This window comes from Schistocerca piceifrons, chromosome 3, assembly GCF_021461385.2.
Source record: "Schistocerca piceifrons isolate TAMUIC-IGC-003096 chromosome 3, iqSchPice1.1, whole genome shotgun sequence".
NCBI classification, from domain to species: Eukaryota; Metazoa; Arthropoda; class Insecta; order Orthoptera; family Acrididae; genus Schistocerca; species Schistocerca piceifrons.
Window position 1 is genome coordinate 107,732,473 of NC_060140.1, and position 25,670 is coordinate 107,758,142.

Consider the following 25,670-nt stretch of genomic DNA (forward strand, 5'->3'; position numbering starts at 1 on the left):
GACAAAGATGTCATTTGTTAACAGCTCTATTTAACGTAAATACAGGATGTCCCTTTTATGCTGACCACACCAAATAACTTTTTTTACCAAAAGCAAAAAAAAAAATTATTTTCATTTTTTTATTTATTATTGATTTATTTAACTTGGTAATATTAGGGCCATCAGGCCCTCTCTTACATCTAACCACGCATTCTGCATATTTTGCTTTCATGCGTTTTAATGGGCGTGTTAAACTACATCTAGTGAAGTGAAATAAACAATTACAAAGGTAAACTTGGAAAAATACGTACACATACAGTTTATATTCGTAGATGATAAGTACTGCTATAATTAGACATTATGATGAAGACAGATTTTAGATAGGAGTGCTAGCAGCAGTGGGTATGAGGGAAACTGATGGTGAAGGGAGGAGAAGAATAGGGACATGATGAAACACAGTTAAGGAAATATAAGGGAAAAGACGATTGTGTGGCTAATGGAGATAGATGAAGAGGAAGAAGAGAAAGGAGCAAGATAGGAGACGCTAGCTTTGCTATTTGACAGATGGGAGGAGTAGCCTTGTACATTAATTTTGTGGGAAACGTTTCGAGGATGATAGTAGGAAATGTTTCAACTTCTTCTTAAAAGCAGCAGGGGATTGAATTTCGCACAAGGTAAGGGGCAGATTGTTCCCGAGACGAACAGCGGCAACTGAGAAGGAGTTTGAAAAAGTTTTTGTTTTGTGAGTGGGCACAGTTAGGATACCAGTGACCCCGTGTTTCTATTATGATGGCATCAAAGGTGCTTAATCTCTGAAACAATGTACTGGGGTGCTTGCGCGACGAGGAGCTGGAGAAGTAGACACAGTGTGGTAGTGACGTAAATTTGTCCGGCCACAGCCACCCTAATTGGGAGTAAGAAGCACTAACATGAGCACATCGGCGAATGTTGCAGGTGTAACGCACACAGGCATTCATGGTTGTTTTCACTCCTCATGCCATGTTGAATTACATCACAATAGTGGAGGTTCGGTAGAACGAGTGCTTGCGTCTCACGTCCTGTGGAAACACGCTCCGAAACTTTTGAGAGCATAGAGACAAGCGGACGTCTTCTGGCACACTACGACTGTATTCTCTGCCCTGTTGAGATTCTCATCCAAAGTAACATCCAAGTTCTTAACTGTTTCCTGATATGGTATTAGAATACCGTCGAGCAGAATGGCAGGCAGCCGTTCGCATAAATCTGAACTTACTAATTTCTGATGAGCTATTAATCTTATATGACGCAAATGTTTAGGTACCGGAAGGACATTAACCAGCACGGTTGCTTCTCTTCTAACTTGGTTCGTTACTAAAAAACGAACAGCGGTACGTATTTTTCAAATAGCACCCTATAATTTTTATTTGGTAAGTCACTTCATCTCGTCACGATCTGTTCAAAAACTTATCACAGTGAACCGTTCACGGAAACACTACGTTATTAAAAAGTAGCACTGCATTTGATTTTGACTCTCTTGTACTAGCACACAATTAAGGTGTAGGCGTCCCGGGGTAACGTAACACGCCCACTTGCTGGAGTTCACGGTAAATAAATACAAACACAAGAAAATTGCACACCAGTCAGTCAATCGTCTTCGTTTTAAGGTTTATGTAAATAAATAAGGACTATATAATACTCAACATATCATTTAAAAGTGCTACAGTACTGTTTTAGATGCACCCGTATTGTAAATAAGAAAGCATGACAGCAATTACTGTTCTGGTAACTTACATTCTCCGTAGATGACTAGCATTTTCAATTTTTCTCTGTTGGTGTATGTATACTGTACTCATACAACCATTCAACTGAAGAGGGTCCGTTGAACGCTCGATATGATGCTTCCTTATGTTTTCATTTGTTTTGCTGTGAACTACGTCAGGTGGACGAGTTAAGTTACGCCAGGTGCCTGCACTGTTCGCTAGTACACGAGAGTCAAAGTCAAATTTTATGCTACGATGGTGGTTTGAAAAGTTCTCGGAACGGACTAGAAAAAAAGTACTTACATTACTGAAACTTTTATTTTTGAATGTAGTCACCTCGTAGATTAATTCACTTGGTCTAACGATGTTCCAGTGCTTTGATCTCATCTCGGGAGTGAGCTCCCTCGAGGCCTGCAAAATGGTTGTCAACTCCAACTATCCATTCTTCGTTTGAAGTGAATCTTCGTCCACCAAGAAAAACTTTTAATTTTGGGAAGAGTTGGAAGTCTGACGGAGTCATAGCAGGTGAATAAGGCGGTTGTGGCGACAATTCATACTTTAGTTCGTGTAATTTTGCCATGGCGAAGGCGCATGTGTGCGGGCGCGCATTGTCATGGAAGATGACTTCCTTCTTTGCTAAACCTGGCCTTTTTTCGCGTATCTTTTGTTGGTATTTGTCCAGGAGGTTAGCATAGTATTCTCCAGTAATTGTTTGCCCAGTGGGGAGATAATCTACAAACAGAATCCGCTTTGCATCCCAGAACACTTTCCCGCCGAAGGAATTGTCTTTGTTTTCTTTGGTGGCGGAGAATCAGCATGTTTCCACTGCAGAATGAGATTTTCACTCTGCAGCGGAGTGTGCGCTGATATGAAACTTCCTGGCAGATTAAAACTGTGTGCCCGACCGAGAGCTTCTGTAAAGTTTGGAAGGTAGGAGACGAGGTACTGGCAGAAGTAAAGCTGTGAGTACCGGGCGTGAGTCGTGCTTCGGTAGCTCAGTTGGTAGAGCACTTGCCCGCGAAAGGCAAGGTCCCGAGTTCGAGTCTCGGTCGGGCACACAGTTTTAATCTGCCAGGAAGTTTCATGTTTTCACTGCTTTGACTGTTGTTTTGTCTCTGGGGTATAGTAGTGCACCCAAGATTCATGTGTGGTCACAAACCGGCACAAAAAATCGTGTTCGTTTCTCCTAAAACGGGCCAAACATTGTTCCAATATGTCCATTCTCAGGCGTTTTTGATCCAGCGTCAAGAGTCACGGCACCCATCTTGCAGATAATTTTTTCATTTCTAATTCTTCAGTTAAAATGTCATATACCCTTTCAGATGGCAAGCTGAGCAATTTCACGCACTTTGAATCGGCGATCCTCCATGACCATTTTTGGCAATGTTGCAATGATTTCTGGAGTAGTGACACATCTTGGCCCACCACTGTGCGGATCATCATCTAAGCTCTCTCGACCAAATTTAAATTCATTTGTCCACTTGGCAACAGTTGAATATAAAGGAACAGAGTCCCCCCGGAGATCGTCATGAATGTCCTTTGCTTTCATATCTTTCTTTACGGAGTACTTAATCACTGCTCGGATCTCGATCTTTTCCATCTTGGCAAATCACTACGCGGGAACAACAGAGCCACGTCAGCGCCACAGCTACTTCCAAGAGCACTGACGTGGCACGTGCTTACTGGCAACAGTCCCATGAATATCAAGTGAACAACTCGTTGCGCTAGCGCTGACCTCTCGTGGTGATTCCGAGAACTTTTCAAACCACCCTCGTACATTTCTAACAACGTCATGTCTACGTGAATGGTGCACTGTGATAAGGTTTTGAACAGGGCTTGAGAAGAGGAAGTGCGTAGGCGAATAAAACTGTAGTTCGCTATTCAGATCTTCGTAACAGACGAAGTTACATGCTGGCTATAGTCCCCTGGCAACTAACAACATTTACTTGACACTTTTTATTTCGCTTGTGGCAAAAATGTCAAGATAAATGGGCTACCCTGTATATAGGGCGAGGTAGTTAAGATAGGCCAATCCAAATATATCCGGAACACTCAGGAACATGTAAAATAGAGGGGAGCATCGAATCGAAATGAAATTCATTGAACGTACCATATAGAGATTCAATTAACCCCAAAATCAAGATCCCACATGGGGTCGAAGAACGGTATCAGCATAACGCTGACCCGTTGAGGTTCCACGTACTGCAGCTTGAGAGGTTCGGGTATCGTTTCCTAGTGGGCAATTTAGCGCGCGACAGAGTGGGTGGAACCAGGCGGCCTGAACTCCCGTATATTGTTGTCATCCATCCCCAAAACGAATGGGGGTTGATGGCTAAACACCACGTTTTGCCAGTCTATGGCAATCTACGCCATTCCGGTTTGGCACCACTGCAGGCGGAGTCTTCGATGTCTGAGTGTTAACGGCAGTGCACAGCAAGAGCGATTGTACTGCAAATTCGCAACGGGTCTGGAAACGGTTTGCGGAACAACTGGCACTCGTACATCTGCTTGTATGATGATGCCACTCACTGTAAGATCCCTGATCGCTTGCCACAAGACTCTTCGGTCCTCTCGCCTTATCGTCTTTCTAATCGCTAAAGACGTGGTGCGTCGCACGTGGATGCCATCTCAGTGTCCACTGCTCCCACATCGTCCGAACGATCGAACTGGCGAGCCATTCGCCGTGTCGACCAGCGTGCGATTCTCATGCCGATGGTTGCCCCCTCCAAAACTGGCTTAACTGTAAGAAATGTCGTCCAACACATCTAGCTGGCATTCTGCGTCTACCATCCTCCTTGAGTCAGGGTGTGGTCGTCACGTGTATGATTCGTTCACCAGGTACTACCATACACCTTTCACAAAGATTTGACCAAGTATATGATCAAATATTCTTCAAATTTGTTTGACAAAGATATTTGATGTGGCGCTAAACAGGGTTACTACACTATTGTCATATTTTTCGTCAAAGTTCAAGATGGCTGACAACAACTTGTTATTATGCGCAGCAGTTGCATGTACCACAATTGCACTGTCTGCGCATTTGGGAGAGAAGCGGGGGAAAAATAGAAATGTACGTGGGTGAAGCCGTGGATTTTACGACGGGACGGTAAGAGCCTTACACAAAATTTGTTACGTGAGCTTCTAGTAGAGGACGTCAAGTCCTACAGAAATTACTTAAGACTGGATGAGCATACACTTCAGTATTTGCTCAGTCAAGTATCTCGTCATGCAACAAAGCACAATACTCACTTAAGAACTGCTGTATCTGCGGAAGACAGCCTCACCATAACACTCTGGTTTCTTGCTACAGGAGAGAGTTATTCTAGCTTACAGTACAGCACTCCAATACCACAGTGCGCATTAACTAAAATAATACCTGAAACGTGGGAAGCAAATTATAAAGCACTAAAGGACCAATATCTGAAAGTAAATAAATGTTCAATACACTGTATGTGCATTGAGAACTATTTTTATTGTAGATCGAAGTAATAATTACATTTTGTGTCCCACAACTTCAAAATTAATAGAAATGTATGAAGCTGATGAGTCGCTTTACAATGTGAGGCATCCTGAGTAAAAAAGATTAAGAAGACTGGAGAGCTCAGAACATACGGGTGTTCAAAAAGTCCGCAGTGCCGTATGGTTGTTCGCCTGCCTGGGTTATTTACCTTCAAGTGGACTCTTCCAACATTCCACTGTTTCGTTTATCTCAGCCAACGTCAGTAGTATCGTTGGTGCGTGTCGTTACGTGTTGACGTTAACGTTTAAGTTTAGTTCCTTTGTTCGTTTGTTTCCTTTTTGTCACTATTAAAATGCTAATCATTGAAGAACGTGTGTTTTTAGTCGAACAAGTGTTCATAGCTGGCGGTAAATACACAGTTTCAGTTCGTCAAACATTTAATTCAGTTTTCCCGGAGACAACACTCCCACATCGAGATCCTGTGCGAGATTTGATTAACAAATTTCTATGTGCGGGTTCAGTGACAGATGCACCGAGAAGTGGTCGTCCTAGGGTTTTGTCTGAGGATAAACTACTCGATATTTCCAATAAAATGTCCATAAGTCCAAACAAGTCAGTAAGGAAACTCGCCCAGGAAATCGATGTTAGTGTCGGAACGGCCCACACAGCTGTAAGGAAAAAATAGAACTTTTCCGGTACAAAGTGACAGTCGTGCAAGAACTGAAAAATACTGATCGTGGCAAGAGATTGCATTATTGTCAATGGTTCAAAAATTTCGTTCAACAAAATGGAAGGGATATTCTTAATGAAACGTTTTTCACTGATGAGGCGTGGTTTCATTTATCCGGATACATGAACTCGCAAAATTCTCGTATGTGGAGTACTGCAAGTCTATTGTGTATTCATGAGGAACCACTTCATTCTGTGAAAATATAGGAGTTTGGATTGCAACTTCTAGACGTCGGATTGTGGATCCCATATTTTTCAACGAAACAATAAACGCACAACGATACTGCAGTGATATTCTGTACCCATTCATAGGAGAACTTGTGTTAAGTGAAATACTGAACGGTTATTTTCAACAAGATGGTGCAACCATGCCTATAGCTCGCGTTTCATTGTCACTGCTTGGTGATGTTTTTGGTGATCGCATAAGTTCACAGGGACTTTGCCCTCCACGATCGCCTGATCTAACACCACCTGACTTTTTTTTCTGGGGTGCAGCGAAAGCAATTGTCTATAAAAACAGTCCAAAATCCATCGATGAATTGAAAACTGCAATATCCACTTTCACTGCTTCTGTTGCAAACGAAATGTTACGGCTTGTGTTTGGAAACATGATTACACGAAGCTTGTGCTTCGATAAGTGCCGAAGTGATAAGGAATACCACTCAATCCACGAAAAGAAGATTGCAACACTGCATTGATACCAATGGTCATCACTTCGAGCACCTTATGTAAATGGACGTTCATGCCACCTTTGTGACCTTCGTTGAGCTTCAAAGACTTTACTGTTACACATCATTGGATTCGCCTCGATAGCCCCACCAAAAAATAAGTACCAAACTGTAGCATCTCATTTAAAAAAAAGTCGACCGTCATATCTCTGAAGCGACCCCACCTTGCACCAAAAAACCAAGGTCGCATTATGGCCCCCGTTGTCCCATGCAACATTTGTCCCATAAACTTTTCAGCTACTATCATATTTTTGGAGTTATCCTAGATGGCAATAGTTAGTGACTCACCTTGTATACGAGGGCAGTTCAATAAGTAATGCAACACATTTTTTTTCTGAAACAGGGGTTGTTTTATTCAGCATTGAAATACACCAGGTTACTCCCCAATCTTTTAGCTACACAACACTATTTTTCAACGTAATCTCCATTCAATGCTACGGCCTTACGCCACCTTGAAATGAGGGCCTGTATGCCTGCACGGTACCATTCCACTGGTCGATGTCGGAGCCAACGTCGTACTGCATCAATAACTTCTTCATCATCCGCATAGTGCCTCCCACGGATTGCGTCCTTCATTGGGCCAAACATATGGAAATCCGACGGTGCGAGATCGGGGCTGTAGGGTGCATGAGGAAGAACAGTCCACTGAAGTTTTGTGAGCTCCTCTCGGGTGCGAAGACTTGTGTGAGGTCTTGCGTTGTCATGAAGAAGGAGAAGTTCGTTCAGATTTTTGTGCCTACGAACACGCTGAAGTCGTTTCTTCAATTTCTGAAGAGTAGCACAATACACTTCAGAGTTGATCGTTTGACCATGGGGAAGGACATCGAACAGAATAACCCCTTCAGCGTCCCAGAAGACTGTAACCATGACTTTACCGGCTGAGGGTATGGCTTTAAACTTTTTCTTGGTAGGGGAGTGGGTGTGGCGCCACTCCATTGATTGCCGTTTTGTTTCAGGTTCGAAGTGATGAACCCATGTTTCATCGCCTGTAACAATCTTTGACAAGAAATTGTCACCCTCAGCCACATGACGAGCAAGCAATTCCGCACAGATGGTTCTCCTTTGCTCTTTATGGTGTTCGGTTAGACAACGAGGGACACAGCGGGAACAAACCTTTGAATATCCCAACTGGTGAACAATTGTGACAGCACTACCAACAGAGATGTCAAGTTGAGCACTGAGTTGTTTGATGGTGATCCGTCGATCATCTCGAACGAGTGTGTTCGCACGCTCCGCCATTGCAGGAGTCACATCTGTGCACGGCCGGCCCGCACGCGGGAGATCGGACAGTCTTGCTTGACCTTGCGGCGATGATGACACACGCTTTGCCCAACGACTCACCGTGCTTTTGTCGACTGCCAGATCACCGTAGACATTCTGCAAGCGCCTATGAATATCTGAGATGCCCTGGTTATCCGCCAAAAGAAACTCGATCACTGCCCGTTGTTTGCAACGCACATCCGTTACAGACGCCATTTTAACAGCTCCGTACAGCGCTGCCACCTGTCGGAAGTCAATGAAACTATACGAGACGAAGCGGGAACGTTTGAAAATATTCCACAAGAAATTTCCGGTTTTTTCAACCAAAATTGGCCGAGAAAAAAAATGTGTTGCATTACTTATTGAACTGCCCTCGTATATTGACAAAGCGATCACAAACCCAGAAAAAATTTATTGAATGTGACAATGGCAGCAGAAGCCTACGACTATAAATGTGTCAAATATTTGACCTTAAGCATGCAAGCGAGGAAACGTCTAGGCGGTGTTTGAATTTACGTTTAAAGTTTGGTGGAAGTCACTAAGTACTCACTTTATGCCGGCGGCAGGCATAAAACGTCATCCAAAATTGTATTAAATGTTTCCTCAGAAAATTGTTTCGAACAATTAGTTCATGAGCCCACTCAAAGCATACTTGACCTCTTACCAAGAAATAATCCTAGACAAATAGGCAGTATCATGACGGATACAGGGATTAGAGACGACAAGGCAGTTGCTGCTAGGCTGAATACCGTAACACCCTGAGTCATCAAAAAGAAACGCAAAGTACATCTATTTAAAAAAAACCGATAAAAATTAGCTTAACACCTTTTTAAGAGACAGTCTCCACTCCTTCCGTTCTGATCATGTAAGAGCAGAAAAGATGTGGAATGATTTCAAAGAGATAGTATCGACGGTAGTTTAGATATATATACCACATAAATTAATAAGTGACGGTACTGATCCCCCATGGTACACAAAACGGGTCAGATCGCTGTTGCAGAAGCAACGAAAAAAGCATGCCAAATTTCAAAACCCCAAGATTTGCAAAGTTTTGAGGAAGTTCGAAATATAGCGCACACTTCAATGCGAGATGCTTTTAATAATTTCCACAATGAAACTCTGTCTCGGAATCTGGCAGTAAACCCAAAGAGGTTCTGGTCATATATGAAGCAAACCAGTGGCAAGACGCTATCAATACCTTCAGTGCGCGATAACAACGGTGAAGTCACTGATGACAATGCCACTAAAGCTGAGTTATTAAACGCGGTTTTCCGAAACTCCTTCACCAAAGAAGACGAAGTAAATATTCCTGAACTCCAATCAATAACAACTGCCAAGATGGGAAACATAGAAGCAGATATCGTTGGTGTAGCAACGCAGCTTAAATCTCTTAATAAAGGCAAGGCCTCCGGTCCATGTTGTATAGCAATCAGGTTCCTTTGAGAGAATGCTGATAAAAAAGCTCCATATTTAGCAATTACACCGATCGCTCATAGAAAGATCCGTACCTAAATACTGGAAAATTTCTCAAATCACACCAATACCCAAAAAGGGAAAAAGGAGTAATCCGCTGAATTACAGGCTCATATCACTAGCGTATTTGCAGTGTTGTTTTGGAACACATACTGTATTCGAACATTATGAATTACCTCGAAGAAAACGATTTGGTGACACATAATCATCACAGATTCAGAAAATATCGTTCTTGCGAAACACAACTAGCTCTTTATACTCCTGAAGTAATGAGTGCTATCGACGGGATGTCAAATTGATTCCATATTTTTAGATTTCCAGAAGGCTTTCGACACCGTTCCTTGCAAGTACCTTCTACCCAAACTGCGTGCCTATGGAATAACGCCTCAGTTGTGCGACTGGATCCGTGATTTCCTGCCAGAAAGATCACAGTTCGTAATAATAGACGGAAAGTCATCGAAAAAAAGGGAAGTAACATTTGGCGATCCCCAAGGAAGTGTTATAGACTCTCTATTGTTCTTGATCTATATTAATGACATTCGAGACAATCTGTATGGCCTTCGAGGTTATTTTTCAGATGATGCTGTCATTTACCGTCTTGTAGAGTCATTAAATGACCAAAACGAATTGCAAAATGCGTTAGATAAGATATTCCTATGTTGCGAAAAGTGGCAGTCGACCATGAACAAAGAAAATTGTGAAGTTATTCATGTGAGTACTAAAATATATCCGCTAAATTTCGATTACGCTGTAAGTCACACAAACCTGAAGGCTACAAATTCAACTAAACACCTAGGGATTACAATTACAAATAACCTAAACTGGAACGATCACGTAGATAATGTTGTGGGTAGAGCAAACCAAAGGCTGCGATTCATTGGCAGAACAACCTATTCTAGAGTATTGCTGTGCGGTGTGAGATCCGCATCAGGTGGGACTGACGGATGACATCGAAAAAGTTCAAAGAATGGCAGCTCGTCTTTTATTATCGCGAAATAGAGACGACAGTGCCACAGACAGGATACGTGAATTGGAGTGGCAATCATTAAAACAAAGGAGATATCGTTGCGACGGGATCTTCTTATGAAATTTCAATCACCAGTGTTCTCCTCCGATTGCGAAACCATTCTGTTGGCACCCACCTACATAGGGAGAAATGATCATCACGATAAAATAAGATACATCAGGGTTCGCACAGAAAAATTTAAATGCTCGTTTTTCCCGTGCGCCGTTCGAGTGTGAAACGGTAGAGAGATGGTTTGAAGGTGGTTCATTGAACTCTTTGCCAGGCAATTTATTGTGAATAGCAGACACTTTCCGAAATACTATTTAGGTATCTACTAAAAATATAAACCGCAATGCCTACGCAGCTGATTTGCGCAAAAATGGGATAATCCTGCATGAATGAGGACCAGTGATAGCAAATGAAACGGTGCAGAATGCCATCCAGTGTCCGACTGGCAGGGATGGATAACAGTGAATGCTACATTCATTCATCGAGATTAATTATGCGTGTAACAGGAAGTCAGCGCCACAGTCAGATCACTGCGAAGAGTCCAAAATTGCCACCATAGCTGAAATATCATTGTGCATCGTTTACTTACACATACTTAAAGAAACAAATGTTTTTCAACGTAAATAATTGGACAGGAGTGTACTACTATTGACGATCAGGCTTCACAGGCTAACAAATGTACAAGTGAGGAAGAATTACATATCTTCTGATATTTAGAAAGTCACTATGGGCTTGAGACGAGCAAGGTGTATAACTGTGAAGCGTGAGAAGTGATCGCGGAACGTGACGGCATGTTACCCAGCTACTAGTGTTGCCAATCTGATGTAACTCTGCGTACCTGTCGTTTGCCAATTATCTTCTTCAATTAAGCGTAACCCTTGGTTCTCACGTCATCGACGATCTGCCATACGTACTAGTATCTAGACCTGCCTTGCGGTTCTTACCGTCATTTAAGCTTTTCTATCCAAAAGAGATGCCCACAGGGCTCCATCTTAGGACCTATTTATTGACACATTGCAATAGAACGTTCAATGAAGCTGTCAAGTGAGATTGAGAAATAGAGTTGAGCGCTAGAACAACGCGGCATTATCTGTTACATATTCATGATTCCTGTGGTACGAGAAGCAGATAGCCGCTTGTAAAATTGTGTACATTGCACCTAATGTGAGATGGTCATGCAGGAGGGGCTCCAGCGGGTTATGTCACTAAGGATACAGGTTGTGACACGGTACTGCGAATACCTGACTCTGACGATAATTTCACAAAGGTGTGTGATAAGGCTTACAAAGTCATTTATAATAAGCGATCCATTCTCTCTCTTCATCTACTTGTGTGCTTTACTAGACTTTTTTTGTCATTGATTGTTGCATCTTTATTCCTTGGTAGGTCAGTCCATATGCCCTTCTACAGTCCGCTGTACCATCACGTTTCAAAAGCGTCTCATCGTTTCTTTTCTGTCTACTCCTTTATGCATATTTCGCACTTATCCAGAGTGATGTGCTTCAAACATAATTTTGTACGGATATGTTTTTAGTCTCAATGTTTACATTTTTGCATGTCTTTCTGCAAGTTTTGCCAATATGTCATTCTTGCTTTTTCATTCTTTATTCACGTTATTTACAAAATAGCAAAATTCGTTCATTCCTAGATGTCTCGCTTGTGCACGTTTAGTATTTATCCATCCTGTGTTTCCACCTACTGCAAAAACTATTATTTTAGTTTTCTTTTCTTTGTGTACAAACGTCTATACAAAAATATTTTTATCGTAGGTAGTCAGTACCACAGTGTCCCACTTCCATGTCATAAGTCACTAACGCATGGTGACGCTCAACCGGGAGATGCCCTAGTTTGAATCCTGCTGGTGGACGATGGATGAAATTTTCACTGCTAGTATTTGGCTGACAAGGGGAGAAAAAATGGTGGTGTAACGCTCCTGATCACCAGACTTTGCGCCAATGGATTAAATTCCAAACCTCTCAGTTCTCCCACCTTTTAGTAAGGACATGTGACATTTTTTATGGTGATTCATCAGCTGGATGGGAACTCTGAACTGTCAGACACCACACTTGCTAGGTGGTAGCCTTTAAATCGGCCGCGGTCCGGTAGTATACGTCGGACCCGCGTGTCGCCACTGCCAGTGATTGCAGACCGAGCGCCGCCACACGGCAGGTCTAGAGACACTTCCTAGCATTCGCCCCAGTTGTACAGCCGACTTTGCTAGAGATGGTTCACTGACAAATTACGCTCTCATTTGCCGAGACGATAGTTAGGATAGCCTTCAGCTACGTCATTTGCTACGACCTAGCAAGGCGCCATTATCACTTGCTATTTATCTTGTGATGCATGTACCGTCAGACCGATGTTCATCAATTATGAATTAAAGTTAAGTATTCCAGCAGCAACGTACCTTATTGGCTATATTAATTACATTGTCCTGTTCCAGACCTCACGCCAGCCTGCGTGAGCTTAAATGCGTGCTTTTCGGCTACCAATCATAGTGGCTTGGCTGTCTTGCCAAGTCACAACAGACCCAAATGTAAGACAACACTACACACAAATCCACTACAATTACCTGTCTATAACAGCCACACATATAGGAAAACTTTTACATATCTGCAAGGGAAGGAATCCTTTTTGACTAGGTAGCTGAACCAACCTCTTGGGATCTCTCATACAACGGTGGCATATGACTTAACATCTTTTAAATGGAATTCTTTCCATTCTACTGAGCATTGGCATGTAATGTATCGTTTTATGTAGCTCAGAATGGAGTGCTAATGATTATGACACTAGCTGTAAGTAGCTTTTCTGGGTATTTGAAATTTTTTTGGCAATGCGTACGGGAAGGCAGGTGCTTCTGGGAGGTAGGGAAGAGTCGGAGCTGAAAGTGGCCGCTGTGAACAGGTGGCGGTGGTGGACGTGGATGCTGCTGCAGCTAGCCGCCTCGTGCAGGGGCTGAGGGCCGCAGCAGGCGACGGGAGCGCCATCTTCCTGCACGCTGACGTCACAGACTTCGCGCGCCTCCAGGGTGAGTTGTCCTCTTCTGGCCTTCCCACTGCACTCACCCACACACAACACATATGCCGAAGACGCAGTTTCGTACATCGTGACGTAGCGAGCCATTGTATGCTGGGAAAGAAAATCTTTGTCGATTTGGCGACCGTGTAACCTCTCAGACTCTGTGACCCTATACTTTCACACGACTCTGGGGTTCATCTCTTTGCGTAACAGCCCACTGCAGAAGCTTTTACTTTCTTTTGTAATGTGTTGATGCTGTTGCACGCACACTTCCTCCATATGCTGTTTAATATAACCTGTGGAAGCTTCTTCATCTCTGCAGTTGCATCCATTCCAACCTGCTTAGTATATTCAAGACTTGCTTTCCCTCCAGAGTTTTTGTATGAGGGGTCACCTGACACTAATGCATAACACAACCAATCGATGGCGAATGATTTTAATGGCTTCCTACACTGAAAGCGAAGATCTCAACCCATGCAATAAGACCACAGGTAGCGTATGTACCGACACAGATTTAACATACCGGACTTTGATACAGATGTTCCCCTCATTAATTTGGATAGCATGTTTCTAGTTCATTCAGGAATCAGCTTTTTTTCTGTTTCCTCACAAGTATACATTACGTGAGTAATGGCGTTTCAAAAATAATACAGTTGGGGATAGCGTACACCAGTGGCCATTCAAATTGCGGCATCAGATTAATGACGAATTTTACTTATTCTGCACATACGTCATAGGCAGGCCACGCGGGATTAGCCGAGCGGTCTAAGACGCTGCAGTCATGGACGGTGCGACTGGTCCCAGCGGAGGTTCGAGTCCTCCCTCGGGCATGGGTGTGTGTGTTTGTCCCTAGCATAATTTAGGTTAAGTAGTGTGTAAGCTTAGGGACTGATGACCTTAGCAGTTAAGTCCCATAAGATTTCACACACATTTGAACATTTTTTGTCATAAGCAGGAATCCTGTAGGGGATTTGTGTGAGGACTGCAGTACTCATAGCTCTGGCATCTGGCAGCAACGATGATTCCAGACTGGCAAGGCATCAACTTAAGCTGGATTCGGATGAGAGATAAGCGTATATCATTTCACGCTGCTTCAGCTCTGTGCCAAGAGTCATCGGTTGTAGTGGCTGGTAACAGACAGTCTCTCGGCAGAACATGCTCACATGTTTCCATTGGGAGAGACATCACAGAAAACACAGTCCAGAGCAACAGTCGAAAAACCACAGAATCGAGATATAGCAGGGTGACACAGGAAAACGAGGTACTGCCTTACCTCATTCAACGGCAACATTAGAGGGCGCAGCCACTAGCCTTAACTCGTTAGAAATGTGTCCCTTGCTGTCCCAGTCATCCGCTGTGTGAAGTAGAGGTTACAATATTCCTTTTTTTTTGACAAGATGTGCTCCAGTCTTTGGTTGTAACAGAGTATTTGTACAAGCGAGGTTTGTCGCTGGAAATGTGCATGTCCATCACATGTCGAGATTGTTCTCTGTAAACAACTTACCTTGATTATTCTAAAGATGTCCCTTCGTTACAGTGGAGGCGCTCACTCATGGCCTTGTACAACTGGAAATGTGCAAGTCCATCACATGTCGAGATTGTTCTCTGAAAACAACTCACCTTGATTGTCCTAAAGATGTCCCTTCGATACAGAGGAGGCGCTCGTTCATGGCCTTGTACAGAAGTGGTGCTGTAATTGGTGATAATTGGAAGATATCCTTAATTAATTTGCAGTAAAGAATACACAGCAGTCCTTTTTCAAGAATGTCTATTATTAATTCCTGTGGTTTTTGATCACAGCACAGTCAACACTACACCCCGTGGGTGCACAACATATCATTTAATCGTAAAATTTGAAAACACTCTCAGATTCAATCTTTAACTAGTTCTGGCCCACGTATGTGATAGCATTAATCAGCGTCCTGTGACTTTAATTCAGTGATTAACATGTTTTAGCAAATAACTGGCGGAGCCATGGGAGCCACAAGAGCCTCAACCAACAGAACTTTACACTTTGGCCACCTCCATTATTCTGACCCTACCAGCCCTGACCTCGGAGTTCCTGTCATCACAAGAGAGCTTATGCTCGACTAGTTTAGCCCATCTCTGCAAAGTGCCCCACCTTCCCTAAAAGTTCGCCGCAACATTTCTGGGACATCCTGTGTTGTGACCAGACGAAATTACAGTAGTTTCGCCAAAAAGGTGGGTTCTTTGGTTGCTTGCTGAAGTGGCACATAGGAACTGTAACTCATAAAATATTAGTTCAGTTTCTTACGTAAATGGATAAAAAGATTTACTCAACTTGACACACTTGACAGGGGTACCAGATAATTTTTAAGTGCCACTGAGTAGCAATGCATCACTTGATGCACTAATTAACAAACTTTTCTCTTGAAGTACAATGTTCCACATTTACGAAAATACAAGTCCATCTGAAACTTTAACAACTGTCGCTGTCGTACTTGACGATGCTGACTGCTTCTGCTGGCCTCAACGACTGGGGCAGAGCGCTTCCATGCTCGGCTCTATGGTGATATCTGGTGCGAGTGCGCTACTGTGCTGAAAGGGGACGGGTGGATGTCAGGAGCACCCCCCTTATGTCCTTGCAGACGACAGCGAGACATCTATAACATCTCTGTCATCAATATGTGTTGCCGACTTTGGTGTGGCCTCGTGATCTCTGGACAATACCTCACACAGCATACAGTGGAGACTTGCTTGGCCAATAGCAAGTGAGGACATTGTGGCTGACGCTCCACGCCATGCCAGCAAAGTGCCATACTGGAACGTCCACGACTCTCTGCCCAGACTATAGATATTGCTCCACATGACACAAACGTGATACCCATTTTGACATAAATGGCATAAAGATGACTATCTTGAGTACCCAGTAGCATCCCACATAATCATACAGAGAGCTAAGCCCAGCTGACGATGAGGAATGGAATACAGCATCGTTTGTTCTCCTCTGAGCCTCCAAACAGAGATGCTTTCATGTGAAACAATAAACCACACTCTCGATAAGCAACTATCCTGTCGCTGAATGGTGCTTCTCCTTCAAATGAGAACCATAACACGGTGTTCTTTCAACAAACACCAGTTAAATGCGATACCTTAATTTGAAAGGTACTAAGGTACTGTGTAATATTTATACACAGCATATATATATATATATATATATATATATATATATATATTACAACACATTTGAGCCAATATGATGTTAATTGCATGCCACCTTCATCGTGTTGCAATTTTTCTGGCCATCAGTGTATGACTGCACTCTAGCCAAAAACTTCCAAGGGGGCAGACATCCCTAAATTATACAACTTTTCATATCTTATTTATTACAGCCTAAACAGTAAGTTGCAAAATTGTTTAAACAATGCCACCCTAAACCGCAAATGTTGTTCTTGGTATCTGATTTAAAAACTGGAAATTCTGAGGAAAACAAAAACACACTACACTTAACTTCTAATCATCTGCTCTTCGTACAAATTAGGAATCTGGCTTTCTAATTGGTACCGGTATGTGCATAAATTGTGCCAACATCATTAACTATGTCCCTCAGATTGAAGAAATGTACTAGTTTAATTTTAAGGAAATATTCCTTACTTTAATTCTCACACCACTATTTGAGATCATTGCAACTTTTTCTCTCCTTTTCCCATCCCTGCACACCTTGTATGAGTCCACATTTTGCATTTTATGAACCTCATCATTCATTCCATTCAACTTCGACATGTTTAAACCGAACATCATCTCTTCCAATTTAAGAATATGATCTTCCAATTGGTTTTCAGCTGTGTTGTAAAACAATTCATTGCGTTCAAAAGTTTTTACATCGCAGTTTGAGTTTTCGTTTTCATTTTCAGCATATATCTTAACTGTTGGCTTATGCACATTTTATATTTAATCTCTGATTCCCTCTTAGAAATACCCTTACAGCTAAATGCATTTCGTCTGTGGTCCACATTCCATAACATCTTGTTGTTGCCATAATACACAAAATAATTATTTTGAATTCATAACTTAGGAAAAGAACACACCAAAAAATTCAACACATCATTTCTAAATATTATGCCGCACTAATAAAGCTAAATCCATTTTTTTTTAATCTCAAAGCTACCATATTCGACCAAGTTCTTCAAATTGCACAAGTACAATATCAGAAACTTATAGCCATACTTTACAGGCTACGCCGCAAGTTCATCTTTCTAAATTTTCTACAAACTAACCACAAGGAAAATACGCTGAAGCGCTAATACGAGGGCAGTTCAATAAGTAATGCAACACATTTTTTTTCTCGGCCAATTTTGGTTGAAAAAACCGGAAATTTCTTGTGGAATATTTTCAAACATTCCCGCTTCGTCTCGTATAGGTTCATTGACTTCCGACAGGTGGCAGCGCTGTACGGAGCTGTTAAAATGGCGTCTGTAACGGATGTGCGTTGCAAACAACGGGCAGTGATCGAGTTTCTTTTAGCGGAAAACCAGGGCATCTCAGATATTCACAGGCGCTTGCAGAATGTCTACGGTGATCTGACAGTGGACAAAAGCACGGTGAGTCGTTGGGCAAAGCGTGTGTCATCATCGCCGCAAGGTCAAGCAAGACTGTCCGATCTCCCGCGTGCGGGCTGGCCGTGCACAGCTGTGACTCCTGCAATGGCGGAGCGTGCGAACACACTTGTTCGAGATGATCGACGGATCACCATCAAACAACTCAGTGCTCAACTTGACATCTCTGTTGGTAGTGCTGTCACAATTGTTCACCAGTTGGGATATTCAAAGGTTTGTTCCCGCTGGGTCCCTCGTTGTCTAACCGAACACCATAAAGAGCAAAGGAGAACCATCTGTGCGGAATTGCTTGCTCGTCATGTGGCTGAGGGTGACAATTTCTTGTCAAAGATTGTTACAGGCGATGAAACATGGGTTCATCACTTCGAACCTGAAACAAAACGGCAATCAATGGAGTGGCGCCACACCCACTCCCCTACCAAGAAAAAGTTTAAAGCCATACCCTCAGCCGGTAAAGTCATGGTTACAGTCTTCTGGGACGCTGAAGGGGTTATTCTGTTCGATGTCCTTCCCCATGGTCAAACGATCAACTCTGAAGTGTATTGTGCTACTCTTCAGAAATTGAAGAAACGACTTCAGCGTGTTCGTAGGCACAAAAATCTGAACGAACTTCCCCTTCTTCATGACAACGCAAGACGTCACACAAGTCTCCGCACCCGAGAGGAGCTCACAAAACTTCAGTGGACTGTTCTTCCTCATGCACCCTACAGCCACGATCTCGCACCGTCGGATTTCCATATGTTTGGCCCAATGAAGGACGCAATCCGTGGGAGGCACTACGCGGATGATGAAGAAGTTATTGATGCAGTACGACGTTGGCTCCGACATCGACCAGTGGAATGGTACCGTGCAGGCATATAGGCCCTCATTTCAAGGTGGCGTAAGGCCGTAGCATTGAATGGAGATTACGTTGAAAAATAGTGTTGTGTAGCTAAAAGATTGGGGAATAACCTGGTGTATTTCAATGCTGAATAAAACAACCCCTGTTTCAGAAAAAAAATGTGTTGCATTACTTATTGAACTGCCCTCGTAAAACTGGTATACGCATGCGCATTCAAATACAGAGATAGGTAAACAGGCAGAATACGGCGCTGTGGTTGGCAACGCCTATGTGAGACTACAAGTGTCTTGTGCAGTTGTTAGGTCTGGCAGGTTATCAAGTTTCCAGTGAGTTTGAACGTCGTATTATAGTCGGTGCACGAGCGATGGGACACAGCACTCCGAGGTAGCGATGAAGTGAGGATTTTCCCTACGACCATTTCACGAGCGCACCCTGAATATCAGCAGTCCGATAAAACATCAAATCTCTGACATCGCTGCGGCCGGAAAAAGATCCTGCAAGAACGGGACCAACGACGACTGAAGAGAATCGTTCAACGTGACGGAATTGCAACTGCTGGGCCGTCAACAAGTGTCAGGGTGCGAACCATTAGACGAAACATCATCGATATGGGCCGAAGGTCCACTAGTGTAACCTTGATGACTGCACTAAGCATCGCCTGGACCCGTCGACACCGACAATGGATTGTTGATGACTGGAAACGTGTTGCCTGGTCGGACTAGTCTTGTTTCAGATTGTATCGAGCGGATGGACGTGTACGGATATGGAAACCTCATGAATCCATGGACCCTGCATGTCAGCAGGGGCTATTCAAACTGGGAGAGGCTCTCTATAACGGCGTGGGACGTGTGCAGTAGGAGTGATATGGAATCCCTGATAGGGTATAGATGCGACTCTGACATGAGACACGTACATAAGCATCCTGTCTGATCACCTGCATCCACTCATGTCCATTGTGCATTCCGAAGAACTTGGACAATTCTAGCAGGACAATGCGACACTCCATACGTACAGAATTGCTACAGAGTGGTGCCACGAACATTCTTCTGAGTTTCAACACTTCCGCTGGCCACCAAACTCCCCAAACACGAACATTATTGAGCATATATGGGATGCCTTGCAACGTGCCGTTTAGAACAGATCTCTCACCGCCCCCCTCTCCCGCCCCCCTCGTACTCTTACGGATTTAATTTATGGACAGTACTGCAGGATTCATGATCTCAGTTTCCTCCATCACTGCTTCAGGCATTAAACGAGTCCACGCCACGTCGTGTTGCGGCACTTCTGCCCGCTCGCAGGGGCCCTACACGATATTAGGTCAGTTTCTTTGACTCTTCAGCGTACATTCATGACTGTCTAAAAACTAATATTAGCTCCTGTATTTTCACCCATAAATGAGACATTATGTTGCCACTTACCTTATAACAGTAACTCTCAAAACTAAAACGTAATCAATGCTGACCGCTAAGCGCATGGAGCTCCGAGAAGCTCACTCTGACATCAGTAATTTTATAGCATTGGTACAAATTAGGAGCCGGTAAAATATAGGCAATTCTGTATTACTTCCTAATATTTAGATTTACATTCCATGTTATCATGTTTCTCTTTCTTAGATAATCTTATGTTGCTATTATCAGTCTACATTTTATGTCTCCCACCTTCCTCAGGTTTGTGCCCAGTAACTGAAAAACATCTAAACATAGATGTAGGCATCTATAAGGTTAATTCTCTGAGAGTGTTAAGATTCATTTCACTTGCATGAAGCAGCTTTCTTTGGTGCCCGACTTCTTCTCCATCATTACTACAAGCAAACTTTCATTCCCGCTGTGATACCACAACAGTGACGCAAATTCTCTCTTTTCGTCAGCTATTTTTAATTGTTATTTCTTCTGTTACAGACGCATTTGAGATGGCGAAGAGGACTTTCAATGGATTGGACATCGTCATAAATAACGCCGGTGTCGGAAATGATGTCGAGTGGCAACGAGAGATCGATATTAATTTGGTGAGTGGTCGTTTTCTATTTCCGCCCTTGCATTGTTACCTACGCTTGGGACCGATTAATAAGTTTGAGTCGACGTTTAGTGTAGCACATGTACTGCAAAAATCCACCTTGTGGACGTCATCTGTGAGATATGATGACTTTGATGACTGCAGCTGATTCCAGGTCTTTGATCTCGAAGTTCACTGGAGTTGTCAGGTTTCCTAGCTATATAAACATTTCTTCATAGTTTAACATTTATTTTGGGAACAACCAAACGAAGTGGCACTTGTCATCCAGCTTGATTACACACTGTTGTAAACTTACATGTCGTTGGATTTCACAAAAATAAAAATTAACTCTTTCTCATGTGACGTTTGGCGTCTACACAAAATGTATTTAAAGATATCATTCACTCAACCAATTTAGGAGATGTAATGCCACAAAACAAAGTATCAATAAGTATATAATGGAATTACTTTGACTGGAGACTAATTCCTTCCAGACTCATGCTTTTTTTTTTTGACGTCAGTCTTCTGATTGGTTTAATGCGGCCCCCACGAATTCCTCTCCTGTGCGATCACGCACCTTCTCTTTTTTAACCCCTAGACCACGGGTGACATCGCAACTAGAATTAATTTAGAATTTTGTGTTATGTGACAGTGACTATACACTTAAGGAGGAAAATAACTTTCCCATAATGTGTCACTGCCAAGTAACATGGCTCGATGAAATTTGGAGCATACATACGAAGAACTGCTACGGTATAGTGCAACAAAATGACACTTTTGTTAAAAGTCAATTATTACGTTGTAGTCATCGCGATTTGTGAAGGTTCGCAGGACATTACCAAAGGCGGGACATGATTCTTAATACTAGAGCGTTCAAATGGGTCTGAGCACTATGCGACTTAACTTCTGAGGTCATCAGTCGCCTAGAACTTAGAACTAATTAAACCTAACTAAGCTAAGGACATCACACACATCCATGCCCGAGGCAGGATACGAACCTGCGACCGTAGCGGTCGCTCGGCTCCAGACTGTAGCGCCTAGAACCGCACGACCACTCCGGCCGGCTTACTAGGGTGTGTGATGGTTCTTAACACCAGGATGTGCTATCACTAGCGATAACATTGTTCCCATGCTGAAATGGTAAGGAGCTCCTATGGTAGGACACATGGTGCCAAATTGTCCATAATCAGCTGCACTGGTGTATTGCAGGCAGCAGAGCACACGCAGAAGACAGGTGTATCGGTGGTTTCTCCACCAGCGCAGTTGAAGAAATGAGTTTAGGGTCAAATGCACCCCTGAAAAGACGCTATCCAGAAGGAATACAGTGTCACAAAAACGTTGACCGATGGCTGTGTCATGATCTAAAGTTTGTTGTCCAATTACGCCCATGCAAGAGTATGTCATTCCCCCTCCCCTCCACCCCCACCCCCCACCCACAGGCTCACCATAACACCTCGACCACCAAAACGATCCTGTTCAATAATCCTGGAAGTGTCAACATACGGCGATGCACCCAAGAACATTGCCGAATATCATCTTTTTGGTAGTCCAGGTGTGGGGTGGCATCATTTTACCTGGGCATATTGACCCACAAATTTTTGAACATGGTACACTCACTGGTAAACGTTATTGTGACACCGTACTACTACTCCCCAATGTGCGTCTTTTCTGGGGTGCATTCGGCCCTAACTTCATTTTTATGGATGATAGTGCGCGACTGCATCGAGCAACCTGGTGGTGGAACCCTTGGAACAAGAGGATGTTCGGCGAATGGATTGGCCTGATAGTTCGTACTGAAACGTGTTCCACCGTTGTCCAACGCGCCTCTGGAGAGGTCTTTGCTGGTCATCGGAGCTCAGTTCGAGGTGGGGCTCATCACTGAAGACAATTCTATTCCAGCCAATGAGATTCCAGGCCGAAGACGAGTCTGGGGGCGTCCCGGACAGTGGTCGGATACCAACCTGAATGTCGCCTAGCCGACATCGAGGAGTGATGGGCTTGGGCGCCATTTCTTTTCAAAGCATGATCGCCCTGGTTGTCATCCGCGGCACCCTTACAGTACAGCGGTACGTCGACGATATTCTACGCCCCGTTTTGTTGTCCTTCATGGCAAGCCATCCTAAGCTTACACTGAGGAGGTCCAAAAAATGTATTCACTGTTTAAAAGTCCATAACTTGCAAACTAATTGACAGAGATGTCTCATTTTTGGTGAAAGTGTAGCTTAAAGTCCAACTTAGAGATATCACTGTAGGTGTTCGAAATTGTCACCATTAACATCCACACACAAACGATGCGGCCGGACTGCAGCACGAACTACTGACTGCAACGTGTTCAGCTGGATATTTGCACGTAAATGTACGATGGATTCTCGAAGTTCATCCAATGTGCGTGGCTTTTGTCGATAAACGATGTCCTTTAGTGTTCCCCACAGAGAAAAGTCCAGAGGAGTTAGGTCTGGGGAACCTGGTGAATGTTCCACAGCACCTCTACGGCCTATCCATCTTCTTGGTAGATTTTCGTCGAGATACGCCATAACACGATTTTGGTAGTGGGCTGGGGATCCATCTTGTTGAAAGTAAACTCTTCCGTCTCCATACAAGTCTCGGACGGCAGGTAAAATGGATGTCTGAAGCTTCTGAAGGTACGACTCACCGGTAACTGTGCCATCAAAGAAGAATGGCCCAATCAAGCCCCGGTAAGACAACCCACACCACACATTTACTCCTGGCAAATTCAAGGCTTTGTCTACATGGATGTTCGGATTTTCGGCGGCCCAGTAGACGCAATTGTGGCGATTTACTGTAGCATTGGGTTTGAACTGTGCCTCATCAGGCGACACGATCATCTCTGCAAATTCTTCATCGTTGCGCACCATGTTAGTAAACCACGCGCAGTACTCCAGTCTACGATCTTGGTCGTCCTCGTTCATTGCGTGTAGATGTAACACTTTGCAACACCTACGTTTATTATCCCGACCTGATCTGATCGAATAGCAGCCCAATATTTATTATTAACATGACCGTGAACCTAATGGGGCTGGCAATCGGAATGGACTGCTACGGAAGTTGTTACTTTCCAGTTCGTCCTGTTCAATACTATAATACTGAATGTCTGGTAATGAGGAACACCAACACAGTTTTACTAATTACGAACTTATATTCTTCTCAAAACACAAAAAAAGGAGACAGCCACTGCCTTCGCCATACATATCTAATTGCGGCTAATCTCAGCACAGGCTTTCTTCATTTTCCATCATCGTCACACGCTAATCCATCACTGCATCCAACACTGCAATCCAAAGTTAGGCCGGCGCGGTAGACGCGAAACCAAATATCGGCACTAGTAACGTCACTGATCACTTTCGTAATGATACTTCATCACTTTCCCGGTATTAATCTATTACATAGGGGTCTAACCACGGCGATGGCGACACCCTTCTCCGTTAAAGCCCTGTATTTCAACAATGACCTTCACACACACATACCCGCCAACGACACTGGCGCATCTCGACACTCGCTCTCTCAACACGTCACAATCGATTGTTCGTCCTATCGACCTGTGCCAAGTGCAAAGTTATAGTAAGGGCCTATGGACCCCCTACAACTTCCACTTTGCTGTCTTCAAAATTCGCCGACTCACACTAGTTTCACGGGCACACTGTCTCACAGACTTCTGTGGTGAACGAGTGAATTGTAACACACGACGAGAGTTAGCGGGACTTGTTACTGTTACAGGTAGTCCAGATCATTGTTTGTGTACATCTTTAACACAGCCTTCGGCTTCAAATTTGTCTCGAATGCGACAAATCGTTAATGATGCCGGTGGCTCTGTTTGATGCTCATTTCGCCATTGCCGGTGAACCACATTAATGTTTTCGTACTTAAAATACCACTTCAAAACTGACTTCCTTTCATCGAATGTAAGCCTTGCGCCAGCCATATTTACTCGAGTAACTAGGTGCAACTAATAACATAACACTGACTATCTGGTGACTGTCATCTGACAAAACAAAACAACGCAATACAACGCTTGTGTGGCGATTGCCGGAACTACAAACCATTACACTACCAAAGATGCGACAACTGCGTCAATTAGTTTACCACTTATGGACTTTTAAACAGTGGATACACTTTTTGGACCCCTCTGTATCTCAGCAAGGTAATGACCGCGCGTGACGAGTGTTTCTCCTGCTGGTGCTCGTGCCTGTAAAACCCTGCCGTGACCAGTAAGTTCGCTGGAACTCTTCCCGTTGAGAATCTTTGGAGCGTTATCGGCAGAACACTCCAACTAGCTCGGGACTTTGATGCTTTAACGTGCCAGTCTGGCAGAATTTGGCTCGATATCCCTCAGGACATCCAACAACTGTATGAATCATGACCAAGCCGAATAACTGCCTGCAGAGAGAGACCAACGTGTTACTGACTTGCTCAATCCGCAACCACAGTCGTGAGTACTTGTCACGCAGCTAGAATCGTGCGGTCAGGCGGCGGGAAAAATACTTCAAGACCACCATCTATCGCTACTTTTTGCATTTAGTACTACATACTTTTTCTTCAATTATGTACGAGGGTAAAAAAAAATGGTTCAAATGGCTCTGAGCACTATGGGACTCAACTTCTGAGGTCATTAGTCCCCTAGAACGTAGAACTAGTTAAACCTAACTAACCTAAGGACATCACACACATCCATGCCCGAGGCAGGATTCGAACCTGCGACCGTAGTGGTCTCGAAGTTCCAGACTGCAGCGCCTAGAACCGCCCGGCCAATTCGGCCGGCATACGAGGGTCACTCCAAAAGATATGCACACTATTTTTGTAAAAATACAGTTTTCATTCTGCATATGTGAAAGTTTTGCAGT

The 25,670-nt window shown here is 43.6% G+C and overlaps 1 protein-coding gene across 2 annotated transcripts in view; it reads left to right on the forward strand.

The window, feature by feature from the left end:
* Positions 1-25,670, forward strand: part of LOC124789870 (15-hydroxyprostaglandin dehydrogenase [NAD(+)]-like) — a 165,068-nt gene that overhangs the window by 97,951 nt on the left and 41,447 nt on the right. For both annotated transcript variants that reach the window (XM_047257383.1, XM_047257384.1), the window contains exons 4-5: positions 13,288-13,411; positions 20,718-20,824. In XM_047257383.1, the coding sequence (XP_047113339.1) occupies positions 13,288-13,411; positions 20,718-20,824 (231 nt within the window). The remainder of the gene's footprint in view (positions 1-13,287; positions 13,412-20,717; positions 20,825-25,670) is intronic.